This window comes from Rhynchophorus ferrugineus, unplaced genomic scaffold, assembly GCF_030347505.1.
Source record: "Rhynchophorus ferrugineus isolate W39M unplaced genomic scaffold, kcgeb_rfMv2 rfM10, whole genome shotgun sequence".
NCBI classification, from domain to species: Eukaryota; Metazoa; Arthropoda; class Insecta; order Coleoptera; family Curculionidae; genus Rhynchophorus; species Rhynchophorus ferrugineus.
In genome coordinates this window covers 3,422,386-3,439,982 of record NW_027472589.1, presented here as the reverse complement: position 1 = coordinate 3,439,982, position 17,597 = coordinate 3,422,386, and the positions used below count along the sequence as shown (strand labels likewise).

Below are 17,597 nucleotides of genomic sequence, written 5' to 3'. Positions count from 1 at the left end.
CTTAATAGACTGGGATAGATTGTTTCTAATCTATTTACGTAAACTAAGACCTTACTGTCTTTTGTAATTTCTATTTTTTTATTTTAAATTTTCTCTGATTACTCTGAGCACTACATATAAACTACATATAAAGTTGGTGAGATGAAGACTTCAAATATAAAAAGAACCAAACAACTCCAAAGGAATATTTTTATTTTATTTTATATATAAATAATCACAAGCTTTATACATATGAAGGCACTTTTTTTAAAAAAACTACAATATTAACTTTAAAATATACGCGACATCTCCCGTAATATTTACATTTGATTCCGCGGGATAGACGTCTTCTGACGCAAACAGACATTTTCTTGGCGCGATTCGTTTGTTTCGTCGCGCCCTCCTAACCCCCCACCCCCCAACTCTTGTCTCGCGTCCCGTTAGTCCTCAGTCCCACGTAACGCCACAACTGAAACTAGTCACGAAGCTGCATACATTGACGACGCAAAGAACGGGTCCCCGTCTGTGTGATCTCACATGCCGTACTTCACCGATGGCTCGTAGAACGAGTGAGGAGTGTTGGAGGAGGGCGGTGAGGGCATCGAGGACTGCATCGTGGTCGAATGCGGCGACGAGAGGAAGGGTTTCCGGTCGCACTGGGTGGAGATGTTGTTGATGGTGGTACTGGACGGTCTCATCACTGTAAAAAAGACAAAACAATGTTTAGAAATCAATTCGTATATCAAACATTCAGCTTATGCATGTTTGTGTTCCCAAAAGTCGGAAAATATGTGATGGATTAACTTGAAACTTTAACGTAATATAGAGTTTCAATAGAGCAATGTTTAGATATATCTCTTGCCTGGATTTTCCTGTCTTATTTTGACCTATTTTTACTTAATTATTTGTCATGGTATCGTTGCTATTTTCGTCAGAATACTTTTAGTTACTCTATATAAAACGAATACTAGACAAAACCAAGAAAGAAGCGAACTGTTTTAAGTAGTTCTATATATGAATACGAAGATTTTCGCGACTACTTATATAGAAAAAGTGGCAAATCTGCATATCGTTCGAATAGAAATAGAAATTCTCAAAATATATGTATATATTTTGGTGCGAAAGTAACGAGAATATACGTTAAATTGCGTTGGCGTTCATAATTTATAAACCATGTAATATTCATTAATATGCGTTTATTTGAACGATAACGATAAACGATAAATCACCAATTTTCACGACTATATACATGGAAAAAATGACCGAATTCTTTACCACTCGGATAAAGACAAAACTCTCAAAATTTATTGTATTATCACTCGATTCAGTGTAAAATTATTTATAAACCCTGTAATATTTATCAATCTGTGTTTATTTAAACGGAAATGATTAGAGCAAACCTGAAAATGGCAAAAAATCACCAATTTTCACGACTATATACATGGAAAAAATGCACGAATTTTTTACCTCTCGGATAAAGACAAAACTCTCAAAATATGTGTATTTTGATGTGAAATAAACGAAAATCCATATTAAATTGCATTAGAATGCATAGTTTTTAAGATATGTGACATAAAGTGATTTCTACTCAATTTTTGAAATTACATTTTTCCTTGTATAACTTAAAAACAAAAGGCTGTATACAATTTATTGTATTATCATTCGATTCAGTGTAAAATTCTTTATAAACCCTGTAATATTTATCAATCTCTGTATATTTAAACGAAAATGATAAGAGCAAACCTGAAAATGGCAAAAAATCACCAATTTTCACGACACGATGGAAAAAATGCCCGAGTTCTTTATCTTTTGGATAAAGATAAAACTCTCAAAATATATGTATTTTGAGGTGAAATAAACGAACATTCATGTTAAATTGCCCTAGAATGCATACTTTTTAAGATATCTGACATGAACAGAAATCCAGTCGTTTTTTGGAAAACACACTTTTCTTTGTATAACTTAACACTAAACGTTTTATGAAAACTATTATACCACCATCTGATTCAGCGTGAAATTCTTTATGAATCTTATAATTTTCAATAACTTGTGATTTTTAAAAGGAAAATGACAGCAGAAAGTTTCGAAACGACAAAAAAATAAACATTTTCACAACTATGTGTATATATGGAAAAAGCGCTAATATTCTTTACCTCTTATATAAAGATAAAAATCACAAAATATATGTATTTTGTTGTAAAATGAATTTATATAAATGTAACAATAATATAAAGTAAAAAAAAGTGATGCTATTCATAGTGAATCTGAATTATGGGCCTACTCGTAAGTGTTCGTAATAGCCCTATTTGTTTGAATTAGCTCCGTCGGCGATACTCTAATTACAAACCTCTTTGAGAATATTATCTTGAAATAATTGATATTGAATTCAAAATGTTTTTCGAATGCTTGAAAATTTATTCCCATAAACAGAGATTACTTTTAGAGGAATGATGTGAACGTCTTACTATTTTTTGATCACAATATTTTATAATAAATGTGTAAGGAATATATAAATATCTATATCTTTTTGTTGCAGATCCTAATGGCAATAATCTGCCCAACTGTTGATACTTTCTATAAAAGGTAAGAAACTCTTCATATTCTATTACCAATAATATTGGTAGGTCAAGGCGACAGGACGGCCCACCAACTGTTGCGATAGCCGCGGGTTCGAATCCTGCTGGGGCATGGTCGTAAATGTATGCTTGTGATTCTTTAATATCTATGTAAGAATGCAAAATCCGACAAGGGAAATGGTCCCAGTCACGCCAGTAACCAGGCTGGGTAAGACCGGATGTCCTCTGGTATTATTTTTAAGTTGGTCACTCAGTAGTCGGTAGGCTTAATGGTGAGGACCGTGGTTCGGAACCCACGTTATACAGTAGGTCCAGTCCAGATAAACCCTCGTTGGTAAAAATAAGACTTTAAAATATGTATGTAAAAAAAATTTGGGTACTGACAGAAATAAGTATTAACATTTCGTTCGACATTTTTTTTTCTTAAATAGGTATATATTTTAACCATGAATATTAATATCAAAAAGCTTAAAATTAAAAAAATTGGGAAATTGAGACAGAAATAATGTTAATAGTTTCGCATTACTGATAATGTCCTGCATTATTATCTCCATAATAAAAACAACAAAAAATAGCGGCAGCTTTGGATATTGTTAAGTAAACAAAGCAACTGTTACATCAATATCGAAATCGCTAACATAAACATAAATAAAGATGTAGTTACGACAATTATTGTGTCATAGATAGTAAGAATACTTTTCGAAAGCTTTTTATTTATGGAAAATGTCGAACGTCAATTGTTCTGTGATTCAGCGTGTTTGTCAAGTGGGCTAGACCGACAACAGCATTGACGTGTTTTAATTACAAACACTAATGGCATTTTTCATCAACCGATCAGTCTCGGTCTGTCATTTGACAGACCCTATCAGTAGAATATGTCAATATTGGGCCTATAAATTTATTTTAAAAACTACGCTCTTAACATAACATAATCTGTAACTATATTTTATTTGATGGTATTGTCCAACGATAGCCCCTACTTTCTTCCACCTCTCAAGCTGTATCTTTTCAGACTATCCACGAATCGACACCATTTTTTTCATATATTCATCAAAAATGAAGCGCTACTCAGGCAGGTTACCACTCATATATCGGAACTAGTAGTAATCAGAAGGATCAAGCTCTGGAGAATACGGCGGGTGGGGGCACCGATTTAGCAACATGTGGTCGAGTGTTGTCATGCTGAAGAATAACATTGTCGTGATTTTGCTTGTATTCCGGCCGGTTTTCGCTCAGTGCCCGGCTCAGACATATCAACTTTAGTCGATAGCGATCCCCATTGATGGTTTCATCGAGTAATGCTTTCGAATCCTCGTATTTTATTGTCTATCCAGAAAGCATTTATTGGAACCTTTATTGGCGACACAATTATTATGGCAAACGATATATCTCTGCCTAAAGCAATGGAAAAAGTATAAATGGCAGTCAACAAAATATACAAATGCACGAATGATTTGAAAATTCGACTTAATAGCTCCAAATATGTCCACGTTAATTTTGCATTGGAATCTATCATGTTAAATACCTTGGAATCGATCTTAACGATAGATCAAATTAAAACATCGTGTTATACAAAAAGCAAAACACATTAGAACCAAAATAAAACAACTATACTGGTTAATCGGAAGATACTCTCAACTGGATCTAAAATCAAAGATGTTGATCTATAAGACAATTATAAAGCCAATTTGGACCTATGGGGTACAAATATGGGGTTGCAATAAAAATTCAAATCAACTAGTCATCCAACGCTGTCAAAACAAGGTTCTTCGATTGATTACCAATGCCTATCTCTACGTAACCAACGAAGCATTGCACGATAACCTGGATATCAAATGGATTTGCGAAGTTATCCAAGATTTCGCCTAGAAACACGAATGAAGATTACTAAATCATACTAACGTGGAAGCAATACAACTGCTGGACATCGCGCAGGATGTCAGGAAATTGAAGCGAACCAAACCGTACGAACTTATATAAAGTGTATACATTTAGTGTAAACTATAGCTATAAGTTATTATAATTTTATAATTGAGGAATACATATTGATGTATTTATCTCGCACTCGTCTTGCTTGTGAATTAATTCAAGTACAAATGAAAAGTAGTAATAAGTTAATTGTAAATTGATTGTACTAAGTGTATCTAATAAAGATGTTATAAAAAAACTTAAACGTGGAGCCAGGATTCGCATGTTGAAGTCGATGGAGCGTAGTTGCTATAAACTTCACGCAGCATTCGATGACCTTCAGCCCCTTCTCTTCAAATTTAAGGAAAAAAGTAGCATTTGCCGCAAATACGATTTACTTTGCTTACAAATCCAGTCATTTTCAACGTACCGGAGGCTTTTTTTTGTTCACTCAAAAGTGAAGTATGTCGATGGGGCTACTTATCCACAAGCTTCGGTGTTTTCGAAACAATGCTTCAACTCTTAAGCTTTTGCATCACTGACAAAATAAGTTTGTCATCGGAGACTTATCCACAAGCTTTAGTGTTTTCGAAGCAATACTTCAACTCTTAAGCTTTTAGATCTCTGCCAGAATATGTATAGAGAATAGAAGAAAGAATGTTAATACATATTTTGTTCATGTAGACTTAAATTGCACATATATCATGAATAATACTATCATTGCACATAATCATTTATCTTGAGTTGGTATCTTGGTATTGGCGTCTTGAGATGAATCATTATCATTATAAAATGAGTATATAAAAACGTATTGTGTATTTTCATATTTCCAAAGCATGTTTTTTTATTATCCACTGCCTCATAAAACGACAATTTATCTTTTACATGCGAATTTTCGACTGTACAGTACGACAGCAGACATGCCTCGTTCTGGAAGACAACGGTTCTGGTGCGCGATAGTGTTGCAGAGTCTCTAGAAACATCAATTCGGAGACGTGGTTCCCAATTACGCATCCCTGCGCGCAGTTTAAGGTGAATTTTGAGAACTGATTTGAAAATATTCCCGTACAAAATTCAATTAGTCCAAAAATTGTTACCGAGAGATTCTGATCAACGAGTCGAATACAGTAATGCAATCCTACGGCTGTCCGGTGAAATTGAGGATTTTAGGAGTTACTGTTACTGCTGAACGGTATCAAGACATGATTCGAAATTTTTTTGTGCCTGAAATGGAAGAGCAAGGACTAGAGGACATGTGGTTTCAGCAAGATGGGGCCACAGCACACAGTAATCTGTTAGTTATATCAAACTTGACATATATGTAATTGTTTTTTCATATTACCGTATCGATATACTTATCTGAAATATCCACGTTTGTATAAAATATAAATCGTGGTAAAGCATTAAACCGTCAGTGTCAATGTTTAATAAATTATATATTCTAATTGTTGTTTGATAATAGTGGCCGGTATTTTTAAACCGTGTTCAACAATTTTAGTCGCAATATGATATTACGAACGCATTCATAAATATTTGAGAACTATCGATAATGCCGATTATTTGTGGCAGTGATGAGTTAAAACCTTTAAAATTACAAATATGGCTAATAATTGAGTGTATTTTTGTAAGAGATGCATTAATTATCGGGCAATATCACCTATACCAATATATTAGGAATTTATTTTCAAGAAATATAATATATATATATATATATATATATATATATATATATATATATATATACGTTAATAATTTGAAGTATCAAGTATATACTAATTACAATTGATTAAATACAGAACCTTAATTAGTTTAACAAAAAATCCAAAAATACAAAAACTTTAATATCGTTGATACTTTAAAGTGTTGGTTATTTCACAATTATAATTTATTAAACATATAAAGTTTTACTATGAAAAACCCACAACTAACTAGAATCAACTATTCATATCAACAAATTTCGTAATTTCAAGATATAGGTTAATAATTGATGATGTTTTTATAATGATGAGAATAAGAAGAATAAATATAAAAATATCTACTAAAATATGAAGGAACTTCAACTTAATTCTTCCAGTTTGTAGAATCAACACTATTTATCAGTTGAAGTAAAGTACAAGTGCTTTATATGTACTGTTCAATAGTTTATTTATGTAATTTGTAGTTATTTATCTTGTAAATTATTTGAAATGATCTGTTGGTGATCAAGTGTCGTAATTATTATACGATAGTGAGTATGTAGTTATTACAAACTAAGTTTGATAATAGTGGCCGGTAGTTTTAATCGTATTCAACGATTTTGGTCACAATATGAAATTCTGAACGCATCCATAAATATTTGAGAACCATCAACAATGTCAATCCTTTGTGAAAGTATTACTTGATATGAGGAAACAAAATCGTTATTTATACTGTTTCCCACGATTATTCCATATTTTCTCACCATACAAACCGTCCCTGGATTTCCAGCAACGCTTTGAAACCAAAATTAGCCAAATTGGTCCAATAATTCTCGAGTTTTGGAGGGACTAACGGACTTCTTTACTTAACGTGAACCTTAGCAGCGTTAAAATTCAAATTCCTCGAGTTGTTCGTGAAATATCGCATCGGAAAAACGACACTGTTCAAATACCCTTTCTCGAAACCAGATGGCATCAAATAGCGGTCGTAAAAGCCACCCCTTTCGACTGATAGACCGTCGGGCATATCCCGTCCGTCAGTCGGGAATGGCACCGGATCTAGCGACGTCCGTCTCCACCCGACGGACCAGATAGCGATAACCGGGGGGCCACCCACCGTGTATCCAACGCATTACGACGTCAAATCGCCTGTCATTTGCCATGCTCCGACGTCATCTCGTGTTACATTGTCAACATGGTCGGTCGCAGTAAGCGCCGTCGAAAGAAAAACAAAAGACGCGCATTAAATAGACGGCGGAGCGCGAAAAAAAGACGGAAGAGATCGTTGTCGATGGCAGGTTGAAAGTAAAAAGTCGGATCGATGTCCAACTAGGTCATGGGACATTGAGTTTCGGTTTTAACATCGACAAAAACTATCCTAAGATATAAGAAAAAATCGTATTTATTTTGTTTCGAATAAATAGTAAAAAACTTAAATAAAAAACGTATTTACTGCTACTAGTTGTGTATAAATTAATTGTTAAAGCTTCTACTATGAAAAAAGACGACAATGTTTAGTAGTATCAACTGTTATAGAAGGATTATTGAAGAAAATCGTAAATCCGTACCATCTATTTGTCAACAATAAGTTCCACAAGATGTTGATACGTGTTAGAGTCAATTTATTCGTAGTCAGGTCGATATTCAAGTAGGCTATGGAACACGAAATTTCGGCTCTAAATTCAACAAAAACTATCGTAAGGTATAAGTCGAAATCGTATTTCTTTTTCGCTTCTTTGGTAATATAGCAAATATATATTAAAGAATATGAGTGAAACCATAATAATCTTGTACCAAATAGCTGCTTAATATGGTAATTTTGCTACTAATTGTGTATAAATTAATTATTAAAGCTTCTTCTATGAAAAAAGACGACAATGTTTAGTAGTATCAACTGTTATAGAAGGATTCTTGAAGAAAATCGTGAATTCGTACCATCTATTTGTCAACAATAAGTTCCACAAAATGTAATGACTGTTAAGAGTCATTTTATTCGTAGTCGGATCAATATCTAAGTAAACCATGGAGCATTAGGTTTCGGTTTTAAATTCGACAAACACTATGCCAAGGTATAAAAAAATCGTGTTTCTTTTTCTTATAATCTTTTTTATATAATTTACTAGCGACCCGCCCCGGCTTCACACGGGTGCAATGCTGATACTAAATTAAATACACTACAGAAAAAATATGAACGTTGTATATAAAAACATAGCGGCCCGCTCCGACTTTGCACGGGCATAAAATATATATGCCTATGTCACTCAATGAAAACATGATTAAAATCGATCCAGTATTTTTGGTTCATTCATTACTGCCCTTGGCCTTCACGCATTAAATTTGGAGTAAAACAATTCCTCTTCCCTTATACTTACTATGAAGATTTCCTGCTATCTTTGGAATATCTAAATTCATACAATTTTTATTACATTACACATTTTTAAACGCAAATTTTAAATTTGTAATATCTCCGAAAATATTTGTTTAATTTACATGCTGTAAGGAACCATATTGATCTATATTAATTGCACACTGTATTTAAGGTACTTAATTCGATAAGGATTAATGCCGTATTGCTTAAAATAGCTTCGTAAATAAGCCATTTTCTCACGTAAAAAGTAAACAATAAAAATGGTTAATGTGGGTTATCCCTAAAAGATAAACATATACCATCGCGGACTTTTTTGTAGACCTTTTTATGGTGTACAATACTGTAGTACATTAATTTGATCTAACTCGTAGGGTTAGGCAGCGTTTTTGCTAATTTCTAAATAAGCCTAAAAAAATAGGTTAATTTACGACATCATGTTAGAAACCTCTAAAATTAGCAATGCTGCCTTAGTATATTATGCATGTATTATAAATATAAACCTTCCTCTTGAATCACTCTATCTATTGAAAAAAACCGCATCAAAATCCGTTGCGTAGTTTTAAAGATTTAAGCGCACATAGGGATATAGGGACAGAAAAGGCGACTTTGTTTTATACTATGTAGTGATTTTGTTTGTGAAGCTATATAGTGAATACAAAATGTAAAGATGAAGTATTAGTACCAGAAATAATCAAAAACTGTTAACTGGCCAAAAACAAGAACACGTTGAGGCTTCTAAGCAGTGTTCCGGCCATGATTAAACTTAACAAATTGGAATTTTTGTGTCGGTATATGACAATGGATGAAACAACATGGATCCATCACTTCGCGCCGGCATCAACACGGTCGTCATCGGAATGCACAGCAACTGGTGACAGGCCTATTTTGTGGCAAGAATTAAATCGTTCTATAAAAGTGGTATCGAAGTATTAACATAGAGCTGTGCTAGTGCTAGATGAATAAGGCCAATTTTGAATAAAAAACGCGTTTTCTTTTTTACACCCGGGACTTTTCAGCCCATTTGTTATATACTGGGTACAGAAATAACTGTTATATCAACAAAATCTAAATCTAACTTATGTACTTAATATATAAATTTGTGTTGATAACGGTACAGCTGTTTCTCATATTTTTGGCAACATGCATTGGTTTTTTTGCACATTATTCACAACTCTTTTAACTTGTAGCCGGAAGTTATCATTATAAAAAGATGATTTTGTGGCTGTTATTCGCTATTGCTGGCCTTTTTTGTAACAATACGTTGTATAATTTGTTTTATTGATAGTCGTAAACGTCGTCGTTTTATCAACTAACAGGTCAGTTGAAAAAGCCCCGGCATACCATAGTATAACACATTTTTGTAGTACGATTTGTCCTTTGATTCAAAATAGGCCTCAGTTTCGTCGATGATCCCTTCATTCGAGGAAAATTTCTTACCAGCGAGCATTCTTTTGAGATCTGAAAACAGGAAATGGTAGCTGGGGACCAGATCTGGGGAATACGGTGGATTATGAAGCAATTCGAAGCCCAATTCATGGCTTTTTGACACGGCGCATTGTCTTGGTGAAGCAGCATTTTCTTTTTCTTCAAATGCGGCCGTTTTTCGGCGATTTTGTCCTTCAAACGGTCTAATAACGCTATGTATAAGTCGCTGTTGATGGTCCTTCCTTTTTCAAGGTAACTAATGAAAATTATTTCATGCGCATCCCACAATACAGATGCCATAACCTTGCCAGCCGACTGTTGCGTTTTCCCATGCTTTAGAGCGGGTTCATCGTGTGCAGTCCACTCGGTTGACTGTCGATTGGACTTCGGGTTTATTACGCTTGATGATCTTAAAATAGTGCTCCGAATCATCAACTCGTCGTTGTTTTTGGTCAAAAGTGAGCTTGCGCGACACCCACTTTGCACAGTGCTTCCTCATACCCAAATATACAGGAATGATATGATGTACACGTTCAGTTGATATCTTTAGAGTGACTGCTATTTTATTCAGTTTCAATTTACGGTAATTCAAAATCATTTTGTGGATTTTTAAAATTTTTTCGTCGGTAACAACGTCTTTCGAATGTCCATTGCGTTCACCGTCTTCGGTGCTCATTTCACCACGTCTAAACTTAACATATTAATCTTTGATGGTTGATTTTCCTGAGACAGAGTCTAGAAATTCGGCCTCAAGCCAAATTTTTACTGCAACTGTATTTTTTTCCTTCAACGCCAAATTCCTTTTTCACTAACTAATGGTCGGACAGTTATCGAATTTATACACGCATCTTTTGAAGGTTATGGCTAACTAAAATATTTATGGATTTATTTCTAGTAGCGCCATCTGTGTGTGAGGCCGGGGACCTTTCAATTGACTTGCTAGTAATACACTATACTTTATCAATAAATATTTCATTTAGCTGTCGTTATGGGGTGGTACTCTTGCACTACCCCATCATTTTTGTTCTTGGGAATATTGTAATAGATTCGTTTTTCATAGCCAATCACAATACCCCATAGAAAACTCTTCTTTTTGTTTGGCAAGCAATGAAACAGCAATGTTGAAGCAGTTCGAAATGGCATTTACAGTCAATTCGTGATGTAACCCTTTCTATTCCTGTTGGATCGTTCCCAACGCATGTAAACAGTTGATTTATCAGCTGCTATGTTGCCTGAAAGTTCTTTGAGAGTTTGAACTGGGTTTTCGTCCAATAATTTTCGATTTTTTTGCACTCCAAGCTGTCATTTGTAATTAGTATAAACATTATCACGATCGACAACTGATAAATGACGGAGCAGCATCATCATAAAAGCGTTTGATGAGTTTTCGCGGTAGATTACTTGAAATCAATGTATGGATGATATAAACACGTGAAACGGAAATTACCTTATCGCGCCCCTCCATTATGATTAATTAGGCCGGAATCATATAATTGATACTTAAATACTCGGTAATTATTGCGGTTTTACCGCTTATTATTCGGGAGACCGCAAATCTGAAGAGTGCTTTCTCCGTAATCGAAACCCGAGAAACCAAACTCGAATTTCTCCGAGAATCCATGTTATTTCACTCGAAAGCGGTAATATAATTGTGACAATATATCCCTGGCTTCGATCGATGAATCTTAAATGTCCTGTTAAAATAACTTTTATCAGAAAGTTGGCGTCAGCAGAAATACTACAAGTTTATAAACAGCGTTTCATCAATTTTATCAACAAATCTGTTATTTATTTACTACAAAACTAATTTAAACAATAAGTAGTAATGCTAATTTTATGTTGTGTATATATTCCGCTTGTTACTTAATCGTAAATGATATAAAAATAAATAATATATGTTGTATTCGTTCAAGAAAATTCACTTTTTTCGTTCGAAAGTCAAACGATTGCCCAATACATCACTACATAGTATAAAACAAAGTCGCCTTTTCTGGCCCTATATCCCTATGTGCGCTTGAATCTTTAAAACTACGCAAAGGATTTTGATGCGGTTTTTTTCAATAGATAGAGTGATTCAAGAGGAAGGTTTATATGTATAATACATGCATAATATACTAAGGCAACATTGCTAATTTTAGAGGTTTCTAACGTGATGTCGTAAATTAACCTATTTTTTTAGACTTATTTAGCAATTAGCAAAAACGCTGCCTAACCCTACGAGTTAGATCAAATTAATGTACTACAGTATTGTACACCATAAAAAGGTCTACAAAAAAGTCCGCGATGGTATATGTTTATCTTTTAGGGATAACCCACATTAACCATTTTTATTGTTTACTTTTTACGTGAGAAAATGGCTTATTTACGAAGCTATTTTAAGCAATACGGCATTAATCCTTATCGAATTAAGTACCTTAAATACAGTGTGCAATTAATATAGATCAATATGGTTCCTTACAGCATGTAAATTAAACAAATATTTTCGGAGATATTACAAATTTAAAATTTGCGTTTAAAAATGTGTAATGTAATAAAAATTGTATGTATTTAGATATTCCAAAGATAGCAGGAAATCTTCATAGTAAGTATAGGGGAAGAGGAATTGTTTTACTCCAAATTTAATGCGTGCAGGCCAAGGGCAGTAATGAATGAACCAAAAATACTGGATCGATTTTAATCATGTTTTCATTGAGTGACATAGGCATATATATTTTATGCCCGTGCAAAGTCAATGTGTCAATGTGTCAAGTGCAAGTCGTGCAAAGTTCATATTTTTTCTGTAGTGTATTTAATTTAGTATCAGCATTGCACCCGTGCGATGCCGGGGCGGGTCGCTAGTTTATAAATAAAACATGTTTTTTGATTAATATGTGATCGTACTTAAAATCAATCGTTACCTTAATAAATCGGCTGACATATCTCTTAACGTCAACTTCAGTTCGAATAAAATCATTTTTCTTAATGGTATAATAAATTGCATTGCCTTGAAATAGTCTCGACAGTTTTTTATGACATCTTAAGTATTTCGTGTTCGTGATAAACCATCAACGAACCAACATTGTTTTGTTATGAAAAAGTCTTAAAAATAGAAGAATATATTTTTTTGGGTTCCGATTTTTCTATAGATACAATTAGAAATATAATTAGAAGAAGTTATTATTGATATCTGCATAACCAAACATGTTTTTATCATACTGAAGACAGTTAATGTTTCTTTTAAAATATATTTTGAAGTCTCCTTTTTACCATGGAGGGTTTATCTCAACTGGACCTACTGTTTAACGTGGGCGCCGAATCACGGTTCTCGGCATTAAGCCTACCGACTGGCGAGTGACCAATTTAGAAATGATCCCAAAAGACATCCGGTCTTACCCAGCCTGGTTACTGGCGTGACTGGGATCAGATTCCTTGCACTCTTGCCTACGGACAATTCGTAAAGGTTAAACAATCACAAACATAAAATTACGACCATGCCCCAGTAGGATTCGAACCGGCTACTATCGCACAACAGCAGGTGGACCGTCCTGTAATATATATATATATATATATATATATATATATATATATATATATATATATATATAATACCGGTATTACGGTATTACCAACACAACAATGATAATTTGGTTAGTATGTCGGAAAACATCAACTATTGATATCAATATATTAGCAATTTGCTATTTGCTATATTACTTTATATTATATATACGTTTCTATAATTTTAAGTATCAAGTATATACTAATTACAATTCATTCAATATAGTACCTTTATTACTTTAACAAAAAATCCAAAATTACAAAAACTCTATTATTGTTGATATTTGTATAATTTAAAGTGTGAATTATTTCACAATTATAGTTTATTAAATATATAAAGTTTTACTATGATAAAAGAATAAGTAACTAATATCAACTGTTCATATCAACGAATTTCGTAATTTTTTGTCAAAAAAAAATTAAAATAATAGGCTGATTATTGTTGATATTTTTATAATATTGTATTAAATGTAATTAGTTAAATTCATATATTAATAGAAAGAAGAAGAAGTATAAATATAAAAATATCTACTAAAATGTGAAGGAACCTCAACTTCATTCTTTGTGTTTATAGAAGCAACGCTATTTATCTGTTGAAAATTACAATTTCCTGTATATTCAAGCGTCTAATTGAAGTACTTAGTAAGTAAGTAAAGTACAAGTGTTTCATATGTAGTGTTCAATAATTTATTTATGTAAATTGTAGTTATTTATCTTTTATATTGTTTGAAATGATCTGCTGGTGATCAAGTGTCGTAATTATTATACTAAATTACTAACTAAATAGAGGATAGAGGTTATATATAGAGGATACAGAAACAATTGCTATATCAACAAAATCTAAATCGTTGTAACAAGAAATCAACAAAAAGCTGAATTGTTTAGTTAGATGATCAAAATTTATTTAATATAGAAATTTCACTAATTGAATCTCGAGTGTATTGTGTTGATGGACAAACAATTTTTACTTATGATGTTGATAAACCTAACTATCCAATTTGTTAACAACAGAATTATTATTTAACATGCAGAAACAACTGCTCAATCGACAAAATTTGTATTTTTTAACTTCAGTGTTTATTAGCAACTGATATTTATTTGTTAAATTACTGTTGTATGTCTGGTAAACTGTTTGAAATAATCTGTTGATGATCAACTGTAGTATTTTTTGTAAATTATTAAAACAGGATAGTTACTATTTATATTGGATACAGAAACAACTGCTATATCAACAAAATCTAAATCGTTGTAACAATAAATCAACAAAAAGCTGTATTGTTTAGTTAGATGATCAAAATTTATTTAATATAGAAATTTCTACTGATAATTAATGAGTCTCGAGTGTATTGTGTTGATGGACAAACAATTTTTACTTATGATGTTGATAAACCTAACTATCCAATTTGTTAACAACAGAATTATTATTTAACATGCAGAAACAACTGCTAAATCAACAAAATTTGTATTTTTTAACATTAGTGTTTATTAGCAACTGATATTTATTTGTTAAATTAGTGTTAAATAACTGTTGTACATCTGGTAAACTGTTTGAAATAATCTGTTGATGATCAACTGTAGTATTTTCTGTAAATTATTAAAACAGGATAGTTACTATTTATATTGGATACAGAAACAACTGCTATATCAACAAAATCTAAATCGTTGTAACAAGAAATCAACAAAAAGCTGAATTGTTTAGTTAGATGATCAAAATTTATTTAATATAAAAATTTCTGCTGATAATTAATGAATCTCGAGTGTATTGTGTTGATGGACAAACAATTTTTACTTATGATGTTGATAAACTTAACTATCCAATTTGTTAACAACAGAATTATTATTTAAGATGCAGAAACAACTGCTAAATCAACAAAATTTGTATTTTTTTAACATCAGTGTTTATTAGCAACTGATATTTATTTGTTAAATTAGTGTTAAATAACTGTTGTATGTCTGGTAAACTGTTTGAAATAATCTGTTCATGATCAACTGTAGTATTTTTTGTAAATTATTAAAACAAAATAGTTACTGTTTATACTGGATACAGAAACAACTGCAATATCGACAAAATTTAATCATTGTAACGAGAAGTCAACAAAAAACCGAATTGTTTAGTTAGATGTAGAAATTTATGCTGATAATTAACCTTTTTTTTTAATTTACTGAAATGAGAATGACAGTAGATCTGGAGTGAACTGTTGAAGGTGTTGTTGATAGAAAAACAATTTTACTTACTAGTTTACCATATTATATAAGTGTTGTATGTCGGGTAAACTGTTTGAAACAATCTGTTGATGATCAATTGTGGTAATTTTTGTAAATTATTAAAATATGATAGTTATTAGATTATATATAATTGAATTAATATTAAAATATAATATATTGGATACAGCAACGACTGCTACAATGAAATTCAACTAAAATCAACAGAAATGATTTGTTGATAATTAGAGTGTATTTAATATAAGAATTTGTGTTGATAATCAAGTGTAATCTTTATAATATATTGAAATGAGACCGAGTGTAGGTCTGGAGTGAATTGTTGAAAAGCTATTGTTGATGGAAAAACTTATGTTTGTTTAGGATTTTCGACAATTAACAATTAACTAGTCGATTATTACAATTTATTGAATAGTGAAGATTAATAATGATTTTTTGAGTTTTTTATAAAAGAAAATGTGTTATTTATCAACTGATCAATGAAGTTTATTTAGTACAGAAATTTGTGTTGATGAGAACGACAGTACGACCTAGTGGTGAATTGTCGAGACTGTTGTCGATAGAAAAACAATTTTTACTTACGATTTTCAGATGAGGTTGAGATGGCACCGTACTGATAGTAGTTGTCGACTTGTGGCGACGGTGTATCTTGATTCTCGGGCATGGGGCTCAGGGGAGGTTTCAAGTAGCTGCTGGATATGACACTGTCCGAGTACGGGGGCAGCAACCCGGCGCCAGAGTTCCATTCCCTCTCGCACTGCTGCTGATAGGCCGCCGGGTAATCGTAATTCGGATACGGGGCGGCCGCCACCGAGGGCACCTGCGGCGACGGATTGCTATACGAACAGGTCGAGTAGTCCTGCGACTGGACCATCTGATGGTCGTACCCCGCGCCTTGGTTCACCATCGTCGGTATGTTGTTGCCGAAGAACGTGCCCGGATGGTACTGGGGCTTCATCGCCTGACACTTCCTCCGGAAACCGCGCGGGCGCCGCCTGAAGGAACCCTCCTCGAACATGAACTCGCTGGACGGGTCTATCGTCCAGTAGTGGCCCTTTCCGGGCCGGCCCAGCCCCTTGGGCAGCTTGATGAAGCACTCGTTCAGCGACAGGTTGTGACGCACCGAGTTCTTCCATCCCTGGTAGGTCCCTCGGAAGAACGGGAACTTCTGCTGCAGGAACGAGTAGATCTCGCTCAGCGTCAGTCTCTTGGCGGGCGAGTGCTGGATCGCCATCACTATGAGGGCGATGTACGAGTACGGCGGCTTCTCCTGTCGCCGGACGCCCGATTTCTTGTCGGAGGACGTGGGTTTGGAATCCGGGTCGACGATGCCGCCGGGCGACGACTCCAGCCCGTGCCCGGCTTGCTGCTGGGGATGCTGCCCGGGTTGCGAGGACTGTTGCGATATGGGGGACGCGTTGTCGTTGGGGGTCAACGCGACCGCGGCGTGGTGCAGCTGGAGCTGGTGCTGCAGGAGCACGGAGGGCGCCTGACTGGTCGCCGAGACCAAGCCGTCTAACTGCTGATCCTTCATCATTCTTTAAACATTTACCCGATCGACGTAAACAGAACCGGATCCGCAAACATTTATTTGATACGGGCGTTTTTGTGAATGGGCTTTATGTGTATATATACAGACACACACACATACACTCGCGATATAATTGTATATTTACGGGCGGCGGTGGTCTTTCTGTATACAAACGGGCGCGCGGATCGTCAACAATTTATCCGAATTTGTATACAAAGTCTAGAGGCACGGGACGCCGTACCGCAACGGTATCGAATGGCTGTGTGTGCGCGCCGAGGCCGATGGCTGAGCCAACGTGGTGGCGGACGCCGATTGGTCGGCTGAATGTGGCGGGGGTCGGGTCCGGACGGCGGCGCTCGCGATTCGACGCGTCGAGA

The 17,597-nt window shown here is 34.3% G+C and overlaps 1 protein-coding gene across 1 annotated transcript; it reads right to left on the bottom strand.

Moving 5' to 3' along the window:
• Positions 1-372: 372 nt before the first annotated feature.
• On the bottom strand, positions 373-17,371 carry LOC143203623 (forkhead box protein F). The gene is made up of 2 exons (XM_076415857.1): positions 16,272-17,371; positions 373-679 (listed from the first exon to the last, which is right to left on the bottom strand). Exons 1-2 carry the CDS (start codon positions 17,224-17,226, stop codon positions 513-515), a joined length of 1,122 nt encoding a protein of 373 aa, XP_076271972.1. The 5' UTR covers positions 17,227-17,371; the 3' UTR covers positions 373-512.
• Between the last annotated feature and the right edge of the window lie 226 nt (positions 17,372-17,597).

Bases quoted from the DNA above. Each gene is read 5' to 3' on its own strand.
- LOC143203623 (XM_076415857.1), bottom strand. From the start codon at position 17,226: ATGATGAAGGATCAGCAGTTAGACGGCTTGGTCTCGGCGACCAGTCAG. The intron at 680-16,271 runs GTAAGTAAAAAT...TCTTTTTTACAG, and splicing joins CTCAACCTCATCTGAAAATC to TGATGAGACCGTCCAGTACC.